General features: G+C 36.8%; 1 protein-coding gene across 1 annotated transcript; it reads right to left on the reverse strand.

The window, feature by feature from the left end:
- Positions 1-697: 697 nt before the first annotated feature.
- LOC146467113 (CD209 antigen-like protein A) lies at positions 698-22,307 on the reverse strand. Its single transcript, XM_085126341.1, has 9 exons — positions 22,178-22,307; positions 20,529-20,596; positions 17,335-17,430; positions 15,993-16,049; positions 15,492-15,518; positions 13,199-13,240; positions 12,978-13,049; positions 12,484-12,522; positions 698-1,381 (listed from the first exon to the last, which is right to left on the reverse strand). Exons 2-9 carry the CDS (start codon positions 20,533-20,535, stop codon positions 933-935), a joined length of 789 nt encoding a protein of 262 aa, XP_084982467.1. The 5' UTR covers positions 20,536-20,596; positions 22,178-22,307; the 3' UTR covers positions 698-932.
- Positions 22,308-22,944: the final 637 nt, after the last annotated feature.

Here is a 22,944-nt window from a genome sequence, read left to right on the forward strand (position 1 = left end):
TCCGTAAATAGTCGCATAAGAAATACGAATTTATGGTTTAAAAATATCGGAAGTTTTCTTCCGAATCGGTAAATTATCGGCTCAAAATTTCGTAAAGTTAGAAACTGAAATTCATTTCGTTTTCGGAGGGGCAGCTATGTTTTTTTACATCCAAACAAACCACTTGTTTTCACTTACACAATATGACTTTAAAAGGGCACAAGACGGTTTGCGAGCACAATAGACAAGTTTTTAAGCGTTTTGCTTAAATGTTTTCGTTGGTTACACCATGTTTTAAGGTCAGAAACTAAAGCTGGGCAAATGAATTAAAGACTGTAAACGGTTTGCTGGTAAAAACAAAATATTTTGATGGCAATTTTAGTATTGGAAATTGTGGAACCTTTATAAGGTCACAACTCAGAACAAATGAAATAAAAGTATCAAAGAAACTATTGGTCCACACCCGCACACGAGAGTTTCCCGCTTACAGGAAATTACAAATTTAGACTTTCAGTAGATGTCCCCGAACGTACTTGATGTTCGATTAGGATGGTTTGATTCTTATCCAATTTTCAGAAGGTTGGATGGGGTGGGTTAAAGACTGTTTACATACAAAACACCACCTCTACAGCGACCAAACGTACTCCCCTTAAATGACAATGTAGCCAAATCCAACGGAACCAACTGGCGTTAAGATTACAAATTTTATGACCCAAAGTTCCCCAACACCATTTTTATTTATTTCAGCTGAATGAACATTGATATCAACTTACAGCATTAAGTTTCATATCTAACACGCAAATCTCGCGTTCTCAACCTTAAACTTACAGTTATATCTTCCTTATAGAATCCTAAACAACTAACTCTGGATAAGGCTCGCAGCTCTATTGTGCGTCCGCTGGCCGCTCCATTGCCCGATAACCTTTGCTAATGGCAATTATGCTAATTAAAGATTAAAGATTATAGTGTACAACGGGAGGCTTTTCGCAAAGAATGGTGGGGCTCTTGGGAGCCCAATAACCCGTCATTTCGCATGGGGCGTCATTCCACTTTCCTGGCTGTCCAAAAAAGTGCGCGCAGTTCTCTTTTCCCTTGTAGTTATTAGGTTCCCCTTCTCCCCAGTTCTCGTACTGTCCCTCCAGTGGAGTGCCATCAACCCAATACCACTTGGAGTCATCAGTGCTTCTCTTCAGCCCAATCCACGCTTTCGTCTCAGTGACCGTTTCCTTTTCCATCACCAGTTCGTAAACGAACTCGTTTTCTTCGGCTGAGGTGATAACAGCAAGGTCTCCTCCCAGGTTTTGACAAACTGCTCGAGCATCGCTCCATTTAGTGGTTATAGTATCAACGACGTAATAGCATGATTTTCCGTCAAATTCTCTCCAGCCTCCCGTTGGACAAACTGTAGAGCAAAATACAAGAGCTTCGTTATATTTCCATTCAGCACATCTTATCTTATCTCATCTCATCTCATCTCATCTCATCTCATCTCATCTCATCTCATCTCATCTCATCTCATCTCATCTTAACTTATCTTATCTTATCTTATCTTATCTTATCTTATCTTATCTTATCTTATCTTATCTTTTGTAACTGGTCTTTCATTTTCCTAGTTTTAGTCGATGTGTCAAGTATAAGGGCGTTTGTGTCACCATGGTCATCACAGTCATACACATTTCCCAAAAGTAACTACAGCTTAATTTTTAGCTTTAAGCGCAACATTTTCAATCGCATTTTGGTTCTCAGTCCTGGTGGGTAATAGTTTATGGAAAGGGACATTTTCAAATTTGGTTTTTAAGTGACGACACACGAGGAAAAATTAGTTCTTAAATTAATCGAGTGTTCTGCCTTGTTTTTTCTTTTGCTCCTTAAATTGCTATAAGCGCAAACTTAGAGTGCGCATTTTTCTATCTGTTCTCTTTCGATAAAATAGAACAAACGTTCTTAATTTAAGTGCTCACTTTACACAATAAGGAACATCTGGACAGAAAGGACGAATCACTCCTGATGACCCTTCTCTGACAGGCTGTTCGAAACGTGTTGTCCCCTTACATTTCAAACTAATGTTATTTATGCCACAGGAACAAAATTGTTCTTGATTAAATTGTTCTTTGTTTAAAAGATGGGAGTTTATCCACAATGTATTTGCAGGCCACGTGTCTGTGTATCACATTTTTGTTTCAAATTTGGATTGTGACTTGCCCAGGGATGTCCTGTGGACAATTCTTTGCTCCTTTTGATTTTGCCTGTACCAAATACACATCAAGTGACAATGTGGCGTGGGACATGATTCATGCGTTCTGGAAAGAGATGGTTTTACAGATATCTCATTGCTCAATTATTGCGTACTGTCTTATGAGGAACCTATTTTTTTAGGTCGGCTAGTAGAAGTGCGGTTTGTTTCCTGAGAAACAGTGGAAGTTGATGTTTAAGATAAGAAAACGAGGACTGCTCAAAAATACCAAGTTCATTGCCCAAACACAAGAGGCCTTACTTAAAAGAGGCCGATTGTGATGGTATTTTCCACTGCAAACTGAAACATGATGGTGTTAGGAAACTCGACGAAATACAGCTTTCCCCTTGAACACAACGTTTAATGGCCATTAGACATCGATATACAACCTTTTGACGTCCGGTGAGATTTCGAAACTTTCGATTTCGAGCTAGAAAGACGTGAACAAGGGCACGTGACTGAAAAAGCTAACTTACTACGGTAGGGTGGCGTTAATCATAGTCATAAGTCCAGTCTGTCACGTTTCTTAACTACCCTTCCAGATCGGATGAGACAGGCTGTAATATCCTCCCCACCTTGTCATCCATCGGAAAGGACAACACTGAGTCTAGGTTTAGGAACAGGAACTCTCTGAGCGGTAAAAACATTCGACTGCAACTTCTCCCCAAAATGGGCAGGAATTTCTTCTTCGTGACTGGCTCGTGGGGTTGCTGATTCTATTACCAGTCTATGTAGACGTTGTACAGGCCTAAGTAGGATGCTCTTTTGTACTGTCACTATAACAGTTCGTACAAGGCCGTCCTTGCTAGGGTGGCCCTCTTCAACTCTACCTAGTGGCCATTTTCTCCGAGAAATGTTATCCTTAGGATACGATATCGCCTACTTGAATGGACGTTGTTTCCTTCTGCCTCTTGCTTCTCACCGTAAGCTGATAAAGTTACTCTTGCTTCCACCGTCTCCAGAAGTGGTTGAGCAATCGTTGGAGATAAAGTTATCTTTCCACAACTCGCTTACTGGATTCTTCCAATTGATCATCTTCAGCGTCAGGTAACTGTTTAAGAGGAATTCTCCAGGAAAGTGAAGCAAAGTTGGAAATGAAAAATTTTAACCCCCCCCCCTTCCTTCAATTTTTGTGTGGAGGTAGGTTACCCTGAGGGATAAACAAAAACAACCATATTTGGATCGGCGGATCTATCGTTGCCATGGTAACCGCACTTGATGACGTCGGCCTTGGGACCATGTTTTGAGCAAAAGTTCCATTCTCAAAAAGTAAAAGTAAACGAGTCTGGTTCTCGGGTGGATGCGAACCAATTCAAATGAAATTCATACAGATGGTAGAACCACTCTTCTAGTTTATAAAATTTGCCGTTACAGTAATTTGGGTTTTATAAACAAGAAGAGAATGCTCGTCCTACCATGTTCCCCATCAGCCATTTCGACAAGCAGGAAAAACAAGCACAACCATATTCGTAACTTTTCCGAAAGTACTCTTTCCACATGAACCAAATTAGTAGCAGAGATTGCACAGATATTGACGTTTCTGAATACCATAAAATCAATTTGGGGAAAGCTATATTCTGGCCATGGATGCTGAAGACACCTGGCACAAATTGTAAAAGAATTGCAAAATTGGTAATTTTGAGAGCTCTAGTATTTGGCTCAAACAGACTTTAGAGAGGGAAAATCAGCTTCAAAAGTATCTTTTATCATCTTGTCTGCTACCTACATTTAGTAAATAAGGTTTTGGCCAACATATTTGATGTAATATAAATTGATACAAAACCGACCTTGAAGGTTTTGAGAATTTCTTCGGGATGCTTTCGTCGCGTGGTTCTCTCCAGTGTCTCTCCTCCGCACGCTCCGTTTTTTTTTTTTTACCAAATCTAGCGCAGACTAACAGGTACTCCCATCGAATATCCAGTTTGCCGTGTTTCAGACCAGAGATGATGATACAAGTAGCCCGCATACACTTGACAAAGAATAGTTGACAAGGTTCAAAACATGGTCGTAATACTTGCGATTTCTGCCGTCAAACACCTAAATTCATCGATATTATTCAACCAGGAATTAAAGTAAATGTGTCGAGATCATAGTACAAAGCAAATGCATGCCTTTGAACAATCCAAAGTAACATCTTTGGCTAAAATCGAGTCAGATGTTGCGATAGTCGACAAGCCAAGAATGGTGCATAAACTGAACGCATAGACCGGAAGTCCGAGAGGCACGACTGCTGACCGGATGTAACACAATGTAATGGGATGTAACACCGGATGTAAGTGTAATGACATCCTCTTGTAATGGGGTTGTTTCACAATGGCAATGGTCAAGACAGCCAAAACAAAAAAAAAAAAAACAAAAGAAAAAAAAAAAAAGAAGAAAACAGAATAACCGAATGAAAACAAAAACAAAGGGAATGAAGCTGAACTGAAGCTTGGGTGAAAATTGAACGCATGATCATAATAGCCGCACCCCCCCCCCCCTCCCCCCCCAAAAAAAATTCTTTTTAGACTGTGAAAATGCAATTAAAAATTTAGTTATGATAAACTATTCGTGACAAGAGAATGAAAAATTCGCGCGTGAAATGTTACATTTATTTACCTGCACGGCAAAAAATAGGATCCATTTCGTCGCTGATTTCATCACAGTTTATACTAAGTCCGCAGGCTTGCACGTGCCTGGAAATAACCCTTTGACATTCACTGAGTTTTATATTGTTTCCACTGCACTCACAAACGTCCCTTTTGGGATTTGAAAGAGAACAACTTTCCAATGTCCCGACCAGGATATTTTCCTTCGCACGACGATATGCAAATTTCCCTTACAGTGTTTTTGATTGACCGCACAAATTTACTTCCGGTCACCCCTCCCCCCCCCCCCCCCCCCCCCCACCTAAAAAAACAACAGCAAAAAATAAAATTAATAAATAAATAAACAAACCGAAAGAATGCCAAAGTTTGGGCTGGTATTAGGTACTAAATGTGAAAATTTATCGGCTTGGAGACGACTTATTTATTTCTGGATAGGTGGGTCAAAAATTCCAACTTCGTAACTTCTAATGTGTACGCTAACGCCCCAGGTCAGCGACGTATCTTACATGCAGGCCATCTTTAACATCCAATAAGCAATGAATTAAAAAAACAAACAAAAGAAAAAAAAAAAACAAACCCAGGAAACATGGGCGGCTTATGTGGTTGCATAAAACGATTAGTGAAGCGCTTTTGTTTTATTATTCACCACTGTAAAACAGTCATAAAAGCGGATCAAAAGTCGTCTTTTTATCCATCTATCAATGATATATTGTACCAAAATATCTAAAGAAGAGATAATGCCATTGCAACAATGTCGCTTTAGCTGAAGCCACAAAAACAAACAAACAAAAAGCGCGTATATCGCATTTAAAAGTGTATCCGGTCAGCTGTTTTGCTCTTCGCATTTCCGGCCTACATACGTTTGGTCGTAAACAGGTCGTAAACAACGATTTCCTGTCTTCTCAACCATGCACCACGGAATGTATGGCTCGATTTAGGCAAAGACTGTATTCAGAATCGTCGCAGACATGTATTTGCTCAGCCGTGATCTTGATGCATCTATTTAACTTCCTGAATGGATTGTATTGATGAATTATTTCGATACTCGAGACACGACTGTGTTTGACCTGCTCGACTGTTCTTTATCCGGGTTAATGCATGATCATCTTTGGTCTAAAAGTAGATGTCTGGCGAGGCTAGCCAGTTAGATTTGTCCTTTCCGCTAGAGTCTGTGCAAGATTTGGTCAAGAAAATGGAGCGAGCGAACTGAGGAGAGACCCATACTATACAACAAAAGCATCCTGAAGAAATTCCCAAAAGTTGCAAGGTAGGCTTTGTTTTAATTTATATTTCATCAAATTAGTTGGCCAAAACCTAATCAATCAAATGTAAATAACAGATAAGATGAACAAAAAAACCTCTGAAGCTGATATTCTCTATCTAAAGCCTGTTTGAGCCAAATACTGGAGACCTCAACCTTTCCAATTTTGCAATTTTTTGCAACTTGCCTCGGATGTCTTCAACACCCATGTCCAGAATATAATATTCCCCAAATAGATTTTATAATATTTATAAACTTCAATATCTATGTAAGCTCTGCTCCTAATTTGGTTTATGTAGAAAGAGTACTTTCGGAGAAATAACGAATATGGTTGTGCTTGTTTTTCCTGCTTGTCAAAATGGCTGACAGGCAACATAGTAATGCGAACATTGTCTTCTTGATTATAGAACCCAAAATACTCTAACGGCAAGTTTTATAAACTGGGAGAGTGCCTCTACCATCTGTTTGAATTTCATTTGAATTGGTTCACATGTACTTGAGAACCAGACTCGTTTATTTTTACTATTTGAGAGTGAATTTTTTTGGTCAAAACATAGATCAGGCCGATGTGATCAAGTGCGGTTTCCATGGCAACGACGTACCTGCCGATCCAAATATGGTTGTTTTTGTTCATCCCTCCAGGTAACCTACCTCCACACAAAAATGAAGGGGGTTAAAAATTTTTATTTCCAACTTTGCTTCACTTTCCTGGAGAATTGCTCTTAAGCGATCTATTAATGGCAAGATGAACAGGCGTGATTGGTAATGGATCTCTGTTGTCGTCATTTACTGCGATCAGAGGTCTGGAGTTGATTACACCTTCTATCTTGATGAGAGGAAAAAGTGCTCTTCCAAGAAGTGTGCAATGGTTCTTTAACTGCTCTACAAAATCTTTCCCACCATCCACCTCTCCTGGTAAGCGTTCATGTGATGAATCTCCACTTAATCCCTTTAGCTGATAACTCAGACTTGATTCGATCTTGATCCAAAAAGTCCAACAGCGACTGGCTCTGTGACTTTGGCTGGTAATACGACTTCTTAATTCCTCTACTTGCGGCTTTGAAGGTTTTTGCATTCTCTGACTTCCCTGGCAAAGTTTTCTGCGATTTTTCATGCGACTAAAGGCTTGCAGAAATTCATCTGTCGTTAGGCCGTTTGTAAGCTCCAAGTGAACCATACGCGACGATGCACATGTGAACACACATACGTATGCTTTCTTGACACGTACTTGCACCCTCGTACGTATAAGGGTCCAGCAAAGTCAGTACCAGTGTGTGCAAATGGTAAGGAGGTTGTCACTCTTTCCTCGGGTAGTAATCCCATCTTCTGTGTGCAAGGTCCAACTCGCTGTTTATGGCAAGGCACACATCTTCCGGTAACGCGTTTGTACTTACCTCTTCCTTTGGTAAGCCAAATCTTCTGTCGTAAGACTAAAAGTACAGTTTCTGGACTGGCATGAAACATCTGTCTGTGTACATCTTGTATCAACTTTGCAACTGCTGGATATCCATGCAGCATCATTGTTTTTTTGCTTGTTCTCTTCATGAAGGTCGACGAACTGTAGTCTTGCACCTACTCTAATCACTTTATCTACTTTGTCGTAATACGAGTCTAGCTTTAGGAGGCGGCTACTGCTGGGTAGTGTTCTTCAGGCTTTTAACTACTCGTAGTCTTCTTTATAAACCTCATCACCTTGAATCCACATACAGCACTTCAACGCTGCCTGCTTCAACTTCTCGGCTGACAATTCGGTCTCTTCTGACTTCAGTCTCTCAGTACGTTAGCGGTTACTCTGATCAAACTTTATCCACGTTCCACAGCGTGACATATCAAGCAACGGCTCTACTGCAACTGCCGTTTTACCATGGGTAACTCTTCTTTCCTCTTCGCAGGATTCAGGTCCGGAATCTGCACTTTGCGGCTGAGTAGGTTGAGACGCACAAGGAAGATACTGCGATGGGGCTCCATTTCACCACAGCGTGCTTGAAATCATATCATTACAAGTCAGTCCGCGGGATTCTCTTTGATAGGACAATACTTCTAATTCTCAGGGTCCCATGTTGATTGTATTTCTGCTGCTCGGTTTGCTACGAATGGCTTCCAATATGAACTCTGTCCTCGGATCCAGTGAAGTGCTACCATGCCATCTGTCCAAGAAACGACACTATCCATCTTGATTGGCAAAGTGTCTGCAACATATTTCAACAATCTGGCATTCACTACTGCCGCTTGAAGCTCTAATCTCGGAAGTGACACTGCCTTGATAGGTGCAACTCTGGATCTTGACATTACTAGCTCTGATGACACCTGACCTTGCTTATCGGTTATTTGAAAGTACACTTCGGCTCTGACGCCTTCGGGGAAGCATCTCCGAAACCGTGTAGTTCGATCATATGGTCAGGAGTGACGCCATTTCACAGCAACGGGGAATGGTCACGTCTTTAAACTGGAAAAAATCTGATTTCCACGATGACCACTTTTCTTCGGTACTACAGTGGGTCATCCCACTGTAGTCCCTTTCGTCACAGCTCGTGAAAAACGATTTTCCCTGTTACAGTTAGGGGTGATATCAGTCCCATTAGGTCAAACATTTCCGATGCTAGACTCAATACCCTTCTCTTCGTCATTGGGTCATGACATGAGATAATGCCGTTCGGTGCCAGGAATCTGAAGCAGTCAGATGTCAAGTCCCAAGACACACCAGATGCCTTGAATCAAACTTTACCGGATGATTTCAAACTCGGACATACAAGACACATAGGCTACTCAGATGGCATTGCAGAATTGGGGGATTATTAGAAAGTCCATTAAGCGTCGGAATCTGTATTAAGAGCGTTAGCCTCGACAAAAAATGTGCCTAAGAAAGAAGCGCAAGAAAATGATGCTGTTGAAAAAATTTCGCATTCAATGAGTCTTCACTCTGCAGTTGCAGGAGGGAAGTGCTGGTGATTAAGTAAAGTATTGTAAATTGTTTTGCATGTGAGCTTTTCGATTGCAAGTGGTACGTATTCAGTTGACGGTGGAAGACATTCCTGCTTTAGCATAGTTTTCCATTCCTGTGGTATTGCAGAGAGAAGGCTATAATACTGGAGAAAATTACTTTTGACGTTGTTTTTCTGCATGAAAGGTTGGAAAAATCATCAACGCGTTACCTTCGTTGTCGAAAAGGCACGAGAGATTTTCAATGCCTAGCTTTTTCCAAACAGGGAAAAAAAACAGTTAACTTTTTCCTCCATTAAACTGGTTGTTCCATGTTATTTGATTTAACACGTCTCCTTTTGTTTTCGGGTTAGTGCTATTAATTTTCTGCCAGTGGGAATTCGAAATTGTATGTCGATAGAATTTTGGTAAGTTTTCATTCAAGGGTAGATATTGAATGTTATAGCTACACCGGGAAAAAAGGTTGCCGCTAACTTTGGAAAATGAGGATAGCGGGATTATTTTTTCATCTGATGGTCTTTTATCATTAGCTCACAAGCGCTTTACCCAAACTATCTTTAACGCTTTGTCAAATGACTCAAAATCTAACATATTGAGTCCTCCCTCCTTCTTATTTTTGATTATAGTCGTTTAGAGTTTTGGATTCTTGTACTTCCATATGTAATCGATATGTTATTAACTTCATCGGTAAACCCTTTTGGAGTGTCTAACACGCTGCAGATAAAAGTTAGTTAGGATATTGTCAACGTTTTGACTATATTTACTTTTTCATATATAGATATGTCTCGAGATGACCAAATGTTCAGTGTCTTTTAAAGTTTAAACAGCTTTTCAAAGAAGTTTTTTTTGGTGGCAAGTTCTTCATCATATGAAAATTATACACCGAAGGCGTGGACCGGCTCATCACTTAATTTTAGATTTAGAATTGAATCCTTTCTCTGATGCAATGATCCCAGCCAAAGTATTTCTGATTTAGATTTATTTATTCAAAGACCAGAATAGTTTTCAAATTGTTGCAGCACATCAAAGAGCTTGTGAACAGACCGAATATCTTAAACAAAAACAGTTCTGTCATCGGCGTACTGGGTTATTTTTATAGATTTAAATGGATCAATTTGAATACCTTCTATTTCCTTTGAGCGTTTAATTGCATTGCTTAAAATTTCTACACCAATAACAAACAAGATCCCTGAGAATGGGTGACCCTGCCTGACATCTCTGCTTAAATTAAAATGTTTGGTGGCAAAGCCATTGTTCAAGACACAACTTGATATGTTATAATACAAAACTGTGATCCATTGTCGTAATTGGGGACCAAAGTTAAAAACTTCGAGGCATTTTTGAAGGTAGCACCATTCAATAGAATCGAAACGTTTTTCAAAGTCAAGAAAGACTGCTATGCCTGGAATGTTTTTCTTTTTAGTAAAGGACATCACGTCTGTTATGATTCTGATGCTCTAACCTATATATCTTAACTGGCTAGGTAATTAGGTTACAAAAACAATTTTCGTGAGACATTAAACCCCATTTCACATTCAAGTGATCCGTAAATCAGTAAACATCTGACTATGTATGTTTTGCTCACTTTTACGATTTTATGCGCTACGATGATCTTGCCAACGAATGGTGAAATATGCCACACTGTCAAGACGGAAGTTTTTAAAGAAGTTTTACAAAAAAATTAGTACAACACTGGCAAGCATCGACTATGTGCAGCAAAACAACGTGAAAAAAGGCGTCCTGAATCACTTCGAACATGTGGTTAGGTTATTATCTTCGAATGTCTTTTATTGCTTTAAGATATTTGGAGGATCTGCTGTTCATTTTGCCTTTTTTGTCATTTCACGTTAGCCACCGAATCAGCTAGAAAATCTATATCATAGTGCGGGTAATCTTTGATTTTTCTTTCCATTAGGCGTCCTCGCTTCTCGTGCTTCCGCCGCTTGCTGTCTCGCGCGCGCCCATGCTCCGCTGACAAAAAGAAAATGAGAGACTGCTTCCAGCTCACCTTCTTTGGCAATCATTGGATTATTTCTGCATAAACTAAAGTCTACTGCCATTCTGTTAAGAAAGGTTTATGTTTTTAAATGTCGACGAAGCGATTTTGCGATCCTGAAGTGCAAGGTTTATCATACGCGCTCGGTCGATGATGACAATGCACTCAGAGCAAGTCACTTATATAACTCCTGTCTGTCGCTGTCATAGTGAGATATTTTAGCCAATAGACCCCCTTAAGTGAAAAAATGTCATTCCCGGCAATTTCACGATTAAACGCGACTAAAGGCCGAATGCTGTTTAACGATGCCCCATCGAAAAAGTTGGGTATTGTAAAATAAAACAAAAGAAACAAAAGCCGCATTGGTTTTTAAAAATCCTAACCATAACAATAGGCAAAATTTGATATAATAAAGAATCTGGGGAAAACCTCGCAGCATAAAGAAGCCCTTAGAAAACATTCATGCCAGTGTATGATACTTTTGAAGTGATGAAGCAATCCCAGAATCATCAAAAACCTTAAGGACACTTTGAAGTATCAACGAACTAATAGGCTATTTAGATTATAATTTAATTTATGGGATATCTTGAAACTGAACTGCAAAAGTTTTTTCTCCCTCTGTATCCGTCACATTTAGAAAATATTTGAATTCCCAGTGACACTCCATTGATCAAAAGATCCCAAGTACAATTGGGATAGCGGATACAATGGGGGCAGAACTTACCGCAAAATAAGGAAGAAGAAGAAGAAGAAGAAATGTAGACCTTCAGGACACCGACATTAGAATCGAGAATTTGACGGCTAAAATTTCTTTCTTTTTTTTTCTTTTCTTAATGACTGATATTATCCGCATAAACATTGTATAAGAGTTGTTTTTCTTTAAGGACCTTATTTTTATTTCCAGATATTTTAAACCAAAAAAAGGATCAAGATATTATTTTTTTTACTACAAATAACAATATTATTGTTACTTTATAACATTTGTAGTCTGTATTTTAATCCAAATGAATAATAAATAAGTTTTTAAAATAGCTCTTTTTTGTACTTTTAACTATAAATAGCAATATGTCTGGAATATGTAAATAAAGAGATTATAAATATTTAAAATAATAATAATAATAATAATAATAATAATAATAATAATAATAATATAATAATAATAATAACAATAATAACAATAACAATAACAATAATAATAAAAATAATATTAATAATACTAATAATAATAATACTAATAATAATAATAATAGTAATAATACTACTACTACTACTAATAATAATAATAATAATAATAATAATAATAATAATAACAATAACAATAATAGTAGCAAAGAGAATGCAACATAACATGGGAATAACACTGGTCATAAAATATCATTTTTATAAGAGTTAGTTTCATGACGTCATCAGTCAGGTGACTACACCTAAGGTTCAGAATTTGCCATCCCACTCCATATATCTTACTGATACTTGTTTGTCTACTTACCTATTATGTTGCAATACTTATTAGAGCCGGCGGGACAACCTGCGGAGAAAATTATCGAATTGAAATTCTTGCTCCATGTCATACCTGCTGTGAAGGCTAAAAGATACTAAGTATTATGTTTTTATTGGGAGAAAGTCTATGATGTAGGTATAAGCTTTGTTTTTTTTACTAAGCCTAGTGATTGGTCTGACGAAATCAGACCACACTGCCAACCAATCATGGTTGGTTTCATGTATTTGTTTCTAGTTCTGATTGGTTCATTTCGCTCTTTGTATTTTTTGTGATTTATCAGAGCAACAACTCTTTTGGTTTCAGTTTTACGACTCTCAACTGAAAGCCTTTGTTCGACTCAATTTAAGTGGTAAATAAAATGATAACTGCCTGGTGTTGCTTTTAGTTCTCTATTTAGGCTTAGGACTGTTCAATCTTTGGACTCCTTTTCCAAACCTCATTACTCCGCTCTTAATCTATTAAGAATTTTTTTTTCTACTTACACTCAAGAGCAGAGCTGTCAAAACTGCAAGTACTGTCTTTGTTCCCAGAAGACTTGAGATATTTCGACTGAACTGTGGAAATTAAAATAGCAACCATTTATTAACGTTATTACCATGTCTTAATAAACCCTTAAATGACACGTAGAGAAAACCGAAAATTTCTCGTATGAACTTTATTATCTCGTTCTTTGACTCTTTACCACATATTTTTGTGTACTTACACCATTTCATGCAGTCTTTAATGTCCGTGTTAATATCACAGCCTGCAAATCAAAACATACTTATTAACTTTCCTTTCTTTTAACATATCTCTTATCTGCTCTGTTTTTACTAATCCTGGCCTACTTCAGGCTTTTAAATTGAAAGTGTAATACGGGACTTCAACATTATTACCACTGAAATTTTCGTCATAGCCGTTATTTTCATTATGACATATAGAGGGCAAAAATACCAAATGTTGATTGGTTAATACAGAAGACAAATTCGGTCACATACAATTATTTCTTCTTAAAAGGACTAATACTATCATTAGCTTTGTTGGAATTATTGATCGTTTTCCTGTTCGTATTCGTGTTACTGTTACTGTTAGTGTTACGGATGCAACATGATTGATGTAACATTTGTACTTAAGGTTCTTGGACCAAAAGCTGCCACTCAGAATCCCTGGGAAAAAAAAAACCCTCGGTCAACCGGTTTGCCCAGAAAATTGCACGAGACCAATCGACCTCAGTAACGAAATATCTTCTCGCTTTGCCTGGTCATACACCTGTGCCCTTTCTCTTTCCTTTCCAAAAAAATCGCTTGTATTTGAGCTTTGAGGTAGATTGATAGATTCAAACTTTGTTCCTTTGCCATCTGTAGCTTGAAATTTCACCCGGCAATGCGTGAAGAAAATCTTAATAAACCATCGCTATGGATAAAAGATAGCGTAAAGTCATCTTAGTGAGCATGTACGCATTAAATATTGTTAAACATATGCAAAATTTTTGTTCATCTCTGAGAGCTAAAGAATATTGAACGATGTTGAAGACGATGTTTGATGAAAATCAAACTTCCTTTAACATCATCCTACCTCATGTAATATCGTGCAATATGGTGGTGAAAGAAGTGCAACATGTTCCATTTAACAATGTTGGACAATGATACATCTGTTTGTCCGGGCCTTAAGTATTTACTGTTAATGTTACCGGTACTATTACTATTAGTGATAGTGTTATTATAAGTGTTAGGGATACTATTAGTGTTAATGTTAGAACTAATATAACTCTAACTGCTACTATACTGTGAAGGCTGGTCTACACGTTCGACGCAAGCATAAGCATAAGCGCAAGCTAAAACGCAAAGACAAGAAAAGGAAATCTTTTTTTTTTCTTGCGCTTGCGCTTATGTTTGCGTCGTTAAAACCGGGATAACGCCAGCATAAGCACAAGAACACAGAACAGTACTCACAAGTGGTCAGCGGAAGTGTGTTCTGTTTTCAAGATGGTGGCGTGTACCTCCGCCATCTTGGATTTAAAATTTTGGCGCCAAAATTTTATATCACTACGCCTGCGTATGCCACCTTGTGCTTATACTTATCACACGTGTAAACAACCTTGTGTTTATGTTTGTGCTAATGCTTATCCTTGCTTCGTACAATTAAAACAGCCTTTACTGTTTCTGAGTAAATACATGGTTTCAATGATATGGACAACAAGTGCAAGGAAACGTTGTTGTACTTAATTGTTATATTTCGATATGATACTATATCATCTTCATAATAAGGTGACAACAAGTAGCTTTGATTTAAATACTGAAAGATGGTAAATTAGCAATTCAAAACATGCACATGAAACTACAAAACAAGATGTAAATGGCAGGAGAATAGGCATAGTTCTCTGCTAGCTTTTAAACCATTGTTCAAAGATGGTGCTGAACGTTTGATATGGCAGGCTTCTTTGTATAGTAGTAAATTCCAATTATTATCGTTGTCTATTATCTATTACCGTCTGTTGCTGATAGTCTTACTGTTACTGCTTTTTTATTGTTAGAGTTGCCTTTAATGTGTTTGTTACTGTCACTGTTACTGCTATTGTTAGTTTTAGTTTTGGGGTTACTTTTAGTGTGTCTGTTAGTGTCACCGTTACTGCTGTTGCTATGTTTAGTGTTGGAGTTACTTTTAGTGTGTCTGTTAGTGTTACTGTTACTGTTAGCGTTAATCAGCATTTAGTAATTTTGGAATTCACAATTATGTAAAACTGTGTGCTTGTTTCATTTTCTTCTCTGTTTTCTATATTTCTTTAATTCTGATAATGCGCCTTGTGTCAATACAATAGTGTTTTGCGGCATGAATGTAGCATATTAAGTTTCCCTCTTATTGCTTTTCATCTCATTTGATAGTGTGTCTTATGTGAGTATATAATACTGGATATGAATGTAGTCAGTTTGTACTTGATTAATGCTGACGACGTTCACCGAAATACCTTTAAAATAACTGGAATGCAGTTAATAAATAATTTTTGTTTTTCCACTTACATCCACCTTTACAGCCTGTGGAGCAGCCTGTATGGAGAGAGGTGCAAGAGAGTAATATAGAAATGAATTATCTTATCTTATCTTATCTTATCTTATCTTATCTTATCTTATCTTATCTTATCTTATCTTATCTTATCTTATCTTATCTTATCTTATCTTATCTTATCTTATCTTATCTTATCTTATCTTATGTGTTAGGGTCAGGGCTCATATACCATCTCATTATATCTTGTCTTAACAAGTCTCATATTTCAAAGCCTTAACTCCCATTTTTACTTATATCTTACCTACTTTTATGTCATCCCCTCCTATTCAGACTTACCTCTTTTAAAGTTTACTCGTTTTGTTTCCTTTATCGGAAAGAATTAAATATTGTTGTACTTCGGTAAAAAAAAAAAAGAAAAACTTTTGTAACATGACGATGTTGTTAGGTTTGTCTTTATTTATCGTCACTTCATTATTTTGTTATTTAATTATTAATAAATCTTCTTGTCTGCTTACAATTCGCAAGGCAGTGTTTAAGGTCGCAAGTTTCCTCACGGGTGAATTTCCTCTGCACTGTGGAAAATTGTACGATATCAATTAGTAATATTGAGCTATCTTAACAACATTTAACAACATGTACATTTTACAACTTACAAAAATATTTTCCCACAGTCTTTGACTACATGCAGTATGTATGTCGTAACAGCAAATGTTAGCCAGGGCTATTTGGAGGTTACAAGACTTTTGTAAAAGATTATTTAAGGGCACCTCCACTCCGACAACAAATTGATGTTAAATTGTGTCTAAATTCTAAATTTAAATATAAAAAAAGTAGAAGTGACATTCAAGTGTGCTAAAAATTAGGTATGATTATCGCCTATTTTAAATTTTAAATTTCCCGGGCGCCACCATTTTGAAGACAAATTATGTTTTGTCCGACACAGAAATATTATTTCCATGTTTTCCAACGAAATTTGAAGTTAGATCGTATTTTCAACAACTTAGTATTAATTTATTTCAAGAGTGGAGGTTTCCTTTAAGGTGTTTCACTAAGGTTTAAGGTCTCACACGCACTGATGATGCGAGATTTAGTTATGAGTCGAGGGCGCTCGAGCTGAAACAGGCTCATGCAAAACAGCGAACAAGTCAACAATACAGCTCAAATACAGTCATGGAGTACAAACAGAAAAAAATATATATATTTCAAAGAAAACATTCTCTGTTATAGTTTTAAAACCAAAGTACTGCTTTTTGTGTCTTCAAAGATAGCCGAGGCTGTAAATTTCCTTCAATTAGTTCTTGCAAACAATTCCCCATGCATGCCCAAGTAGTGAAATTGGAGAATTCCTTTACTAAGACGTTATTATTGTCCGTGAAAAAGAGAACTTTTATCTGGTTCTAATAGCTGGCACAGACGTTTCAAATAGTTTGCTCTAGTTTTAAATAAATAAATAAATAAATAAATAAATAAATAAATAAATAAATAAATAAATAAATAAATAAGTAAGTAAGTAAGTAAATAAATAAATAAATAAATAAATAAATAAATATATTAGCCAAGTTTTTACGCAGGACCAAAAAAAAAAAACAAATTTGGTTTTACCAGGCTTTTGTTGCCGGGGACAGTTTAACAGAAAGGAATGCCTTCAAGCTATCCACCGAAATCTCTGTTTAAGGCTACTCATTAGTAGCTCTTATTGCAACATACTAAGTATCAAAACGAAAATTTACAAAACCCACTGAAATTCTTCTTCACAAGCTATTAAGGCATTACTATCGGGCTTATTTAGTTAATGATTAAGCCTATTAAATAGTGCGAGTGTTGAATATAGATATCCATCATATTCATATTACGTACTTTGAGACTTTACAGGCTTCTTTGCCTCCGTTGCCACTGGCAACATGATGAGAAGAAGAAATAACATTGTTGTCTTCAGTGCAATCCCTGACTCTCCTTAGCAAACAAACAAACAAACAAAAAACAAACAAACAGACAAGCAAAAAATTAAGGATAACTTTACAGTAGTGACCGACCGATAATTTCTCATTATTAATCCTTTATATTGCCCATGTTACATTTCCTGATATGAAGAAAAATTTACCTCCCACATCTGAAAAATGTTTTTGAGCCTAGATTTCCTTGATTTTAAATTTACAGACAAGCAAACAATTAAATAATTTTTTTTTTATTGTCACTCACTGATATTTTCTCATTATTTATTCTTTGTATTGCCCATGTTGCATTTCCTGACAAGAAGACGATTTTCCCTTTTGCGAAATCATCTCTTCGTGCTTGGTTTTAATTGTTTAAAAAATTCGGACTTCGAGAAGTGTAACCCATTTTATTGTTATTTTATTACTCTTATTGTGTTTTTTTACAACTGCTTGTATTCATCAGCAGATATCTAAGTCTGATGTTGTTTTTTTTTATCTTTTGTTATTACAAGTTGTTACTAATACAGGATTGTTTAAACTGAAATGTAATACTCAGTTGGCTGCTAATTACATAATGCAGCATTCAAATGTACACTTAAATTACTTGCAATATTTTCAACTTATTGCAGCCATCCCTAATCACTTGAAGAAACATTCAATGGAGAATGTTATACCTGACAGAAGTATTCTTGAGGAATGCAATTCATTTCATCTTTCTGATAATAAAACAATCCTACTGACTAAAATGCGTTGCAAAGACTACTACCAAGTTTTTTTCAGGAATAGGTTACAACAGAACCTACAGCTGTAAAGTGTTCGTCTAAGCATGGTCTTGATCTAATCCTCCGTTGTAGTAAATTATTTAAAAACATCTATAAAATCTCCATTGATAATAAGGTAAGATAATTTGCCTTTAAATTTTCCCATAGAATCTTAGTAACTAATAAAGAACTTAAGAGATTTAAAATCAGAAATAACGATGAATGCTTTTAGTGTCAAAACGCTGTTTCGTTAGAACACATTTTTTTGGAATTCCCCATTCTATCAAGAAGTATTATCCTTGTTCAATGTGTCAGAAAATACACAAATACATTTGTCGAACGAGCAATTCCTATTTCAAAATTATACAATCTCTCCCGCTGTGTACCGAAACCTACGCCGCCAACTATATTTCTTGCTTTTCCCACGAAGAATTATTTATATGCATGCAAAATGGCTGAGTCACACCCTAGGTTTTTTTGCAGTTTTTAACGAACCTAAAATTACAAAGGAAAAGTGAGAATCTAATATAACTTTCCTGATATATATTTGTTACAAGACGTCCTCTTTAGTTGTTTAACTTCCCTCGATGTCTTTTTTCTTTCATTTAGTATATTAAGCTATTAATTTCTATGTATATTTATTTATTTATTTCGTAAAGCGAGATATTGTAAGTATTGTGCACACTGTAAGTATTGTAGATTCCATTGATTCAAATACAGTTTTTGTTTTGCCATTCAAAGTAATACTACAAGTAGGTGACAGCCCCCTTAACGCCGCTATTGGCCGCGCTGATCCGCAACAGAAAACTGATGATACAGAAGCAGCCAATAGAGGATTATCTGTTCTCTAAAACATTACCCGCCACAGAAATTAAAACTAAATTGTGCAGAAGAACAGCTAGCGTTTTTTAGCCATTTTTCACCCCAGACTTTCGCGAAAATGTGAAGCTAATCGTTTGCGTTTTCAGAGGATCACAAAACGTCGTTAAAAGTACAAATATAGGCCAGCTTACATTTATGAAAGCCAACAGCAGCTGGTGAAATCAGGGAATAAGATGAAAACAAAAAGTTCAGCAATAATCAAATCATGTTAGCATACCCAAATCTGTCATTTAAAAGGCGAAATAATAATAACGAGCCGGAATACAGGAATCAGCCTTTGAACTATTTTGTTTAACACTTTGCTTGGATGGCCTTCAGTGATAGGACAGGCATTGGCCATTTGGAATATTCACATTCTAATGACATCGTCAGTTGAAATTTCAAAGCGAAGAATTCACTCGCCACAGACAGTAAATGAAAATTTCAAGTAAACATCAGATTTGTTCTAATGTCCTTCCAAACTAATACCTAATTTTATGTTGATAAATGATCTGGTGTATCTGTACTATTACTAACATCTTATGTGGTGGTTTTTTTTCAGGTTATTTATGAATCATTTATCGGGCCCGACTTCGTTTCCTGTTAAAAGCATGGTTTTCCCGGTATTGATCCCACGTTGTTTTACTAATCCGGTTGCTATATCTCCGACAAAATAAAAAATAATGACAATAAGCTTTCTTTCCTCTCTCATCTCGTCCTAATTAAACTAATTAGTTATGTGCCTGTCTCTCAAAAACATGACTGAAGATGTTGTCTGAAGCATTTCCACTGCCTGTCAAATAGTAAGCTTTTTGACGAATATTTTAAAAATAGCCTTATCACGGTTTTTGACGCACTTTTTACGAGTAGGCAAACAGGCTTGAAATAACAGTGTTTGTATGGAAATCCGATCACAAATAATTTTCGTTTTCGTCCAGTCGTGCTTCGAACTTTCCATACACTTCCCTTCATTTTATTCCCGCGAACTATTTTTAGTAACAGTTCACGGCTGGTTCGCTATACAGACCTATCTATGGGCAGTTCAAAACACGACTGGACGAAAACGAAAATTATTTGTGATCGGATTTCCATACAAATACTGTTATGTCAAGCCTGTTTGCCTACTCCTGGCACAGCTACATCCCTACATTTTTTTTCTTTAAATCCTTTTCCTAGTGCCAAAAGTTTCTAATTCAAATATTTTTCAGAAGCGATGTTTTATGAAAATTATTTGACATCGGATTTCCATATAAACACTGTTGTTTTAAGCATGTTTGCCTACTCGTCAAAATGGCGTCGAAAACCGTGATAAGGCCTATTAAAACTGTTGTGCAATATAACATCTATAACAAAATAGTTCGACGGCCCGACAAGATATCAGAAATTGAATCGATCACAGCACATCACCACAAAAAAGTATTTATCATGGAACTACTCGAAATAATGTCGGCTTGGTTTAGATGTTATGGCTAAAACGTTTCTGTGCTGTACGTACCTTTCATATCCTAGCTTTGTTGAGATGTAATATAACCGTTGTTCACTTTGGTAGGAAAACAACACAACCTGGTAATGAAAAAAATCTCGTTATGGTCTTCTGAAGTCAAACTGATCCTCCAAGTTCCGAAGGGCCAAGTGGTCTTTACCAAGATATAATGAAGAAGGTTGGGCTAATTGCTGACGGGTCACTCTGCTATTGACTGCCTGTGACTTTAAACATTTATGATTGGTTATCAACAAAATAAAATTCAAATTGAAATATTGACAACGCGTGGAATCCACTCGTCCCGTTTCATTCCCATCGTGCGTTTAGTCCTCTGACCGAAGAATTCCTAAAAGAGAAGTATCCCTCCAAGGTCAGGGTGAGGCAAACACGCTTAGAGATAAAGGTAATCAAGATAAGATCTTTCAGATATCCAAAGCGTAAAAAGCTTTTTGGCTAAATTTGTTTACAGTTATTCAAAAATTTATGTCAAATCTAAAGACTAGTATGGAGGAACTGTTCGCTTTCTTGACAGAAGTAGAAATAAACCTGCTGGTCAATAAAGCAGTACCAGAAAACACCAAAAAAATCAACTTCATACGCGCTGAATGTTTATGACGGTAAGCTCTTCGTAAACGTCTCCTTTAATTTTAACTTGGCAAAATGTTGAAATACTCAACCTCTTTGGAAGATGTTCGCTTGGTTTGAACCAAGTTTCATTCTGTTTAACAGCCCTTGAGTAAAAATGTTTCTGAAAACTTATGAAAGATGAAGACTTTTAGCCCAATCATCATTCTAGAGTACTGAATAATATGACCATAAGCGAAAAAGAAAGAAGCAAAGACCGAAAAAAAAAATAGATAGCAAAATAAATGTCAAGGCCTGTATCTAAGAAAAAGAACAAATTAATACTTGCCGCAGGAAACAAGAAGGGATAATTTAGAACTTCACATTAAGAAAAAAGTTAAGGCGGGTGCATTTCGGCTAGTTTTTTTCTCGGCTAACGACAACATTAACGCCTTTTAAAGATCATATTTGCATCAGCAAGTACAACATTATCTCTTCGGAAAGTTTAACTAAAAAGCTAAGTCACAAAAATTTTGAGAAAACGGAAACTTAATTCTTGAATTCACAGGCAGTTGTTGGTTTACCTAGCTTACTCCGCATTTTTAACGATATTTGCCCCTCCGTCAAAACGAAATGAAAGCAATTAGTTTTCCAGTGTCATGAAATGTCGAGATGACGTTGAGCCGAAGAAAACTATAGATTCTAAAACTCAAAACTACATCCAAAATTCTAAGGCGATGATGCATTCCGAACAGTTATCCACCAATGAAATGATGAAGAGTAGGGTGATTCGGGCTTTTCCCAACACCGTTGCTGAACGTAAAGTTTGCCGAGCATTTGCATTTTCAAATAACGTGATTTTATGTATTTAGATTAACCTGTCAAGGTTGGTCAAGGTCGTCAAAACACCAATGGAAAAAAAAAATTAAATCTCTATTGTTAGGGACCGAAATTCATTTTCAGAAAACAAGCGCAAAGCCTCAATAACACTAGAATTAAACAACAGTATGTCAACATTTAACCAGTAATTATGGCAGTCGATACAACGTAGGCTTACTAAACATGTTATGGTCAAAATATTACTATGCTGTATTTACCTTTGTTACCCTAGTCCTGTTCAGAAGTAAGACCACCGTTGCCCGCTTTGGTGCGAAAACAGCTCAACCTGCTTAATAGTAACTTACGATACAAAGTCCTTGGTATCAATCTGATCCTTCTAACTTCCGAAAGACAATATGACCATCGGGGACCAAGAAATAACGAAGAAGGTTGGAGTAATTACTGACAGGTAACCCTGCTATTGGGTACAAATGGCTTTTAGTGATTTATGATTGGGTATGAACAAAGTAAACACGACATAACTTGCATGTAAATTAGAAGATGGGTTATGCATGAAATCTACGCCTTTCGATCCATTCCCCTTACTTCAGTCCACTGACATGACCAAGTCGTTTTCTAGCTCCTATGATAACGCTTTTAATGAGTTGCAATTTTATTGGACTATATCAAGTTTTTAGCAGAATTATGATCCAAAACCTGACTTCAAATACTTTAAGACGATTTCAATGTCAAATTTTTTGCAGCTCGATCTTCTGTTGTCTTCTCAACTAAGAACGAGTTGCACAAAATACCACTTTCCGTGCAAAGAGCCTAATTAAAGACAAAGGTTATCAAGGTAATATATCTTCAAATATTCAAAGCGATAAGACCACCAAATTTTCTTTATACTTGTTTAGAAACTTATGTCAAGGCTAAATTTCTCCGTGGTAATTCAAAGGCTTGGCATTCCTTGCAATAAACGCTTATTTACAAGGTAGCCCCATAGCTAAGAGATTTTGATAACCCCAAAAATGGGATAAATTTT

This window comes from Pavona decussata, unplaced genomic scaffold (genome assembly GCF_977016875.1).
Source record: "Pavona decussata unplaced genomic scaffold, jaPavDecu1.1 SCAFFOLD_138, whole genome shotgun sequence".
Classification (NCBI taxonomy): Eukaryota; Metazoa; Cnidaria; class Anthozoa; order Scleractinia; family Agariciidae; genus Pavona; species Pavona decussata.

Bases quoted from the DNA above. Each gene is read 5' to 3' on its own strand.
- LOC146467113 (XM_085126341.1), bottom strand. The intron at 16,050-17,334 runs GTACGTAATATG...AATTTTCCACAG, and splicing joins GAAGCCTGTAAAGTCTCAAA to TGCAGAGGAAATTCACCCGT. The intron at 1,382-12,483 runs GTAAGTAGACAA...TTTGCTCTACAG, and splicing joins TAAGTATTGCAACATAATAG to TTTGTCCAACGGGAGGCTGG.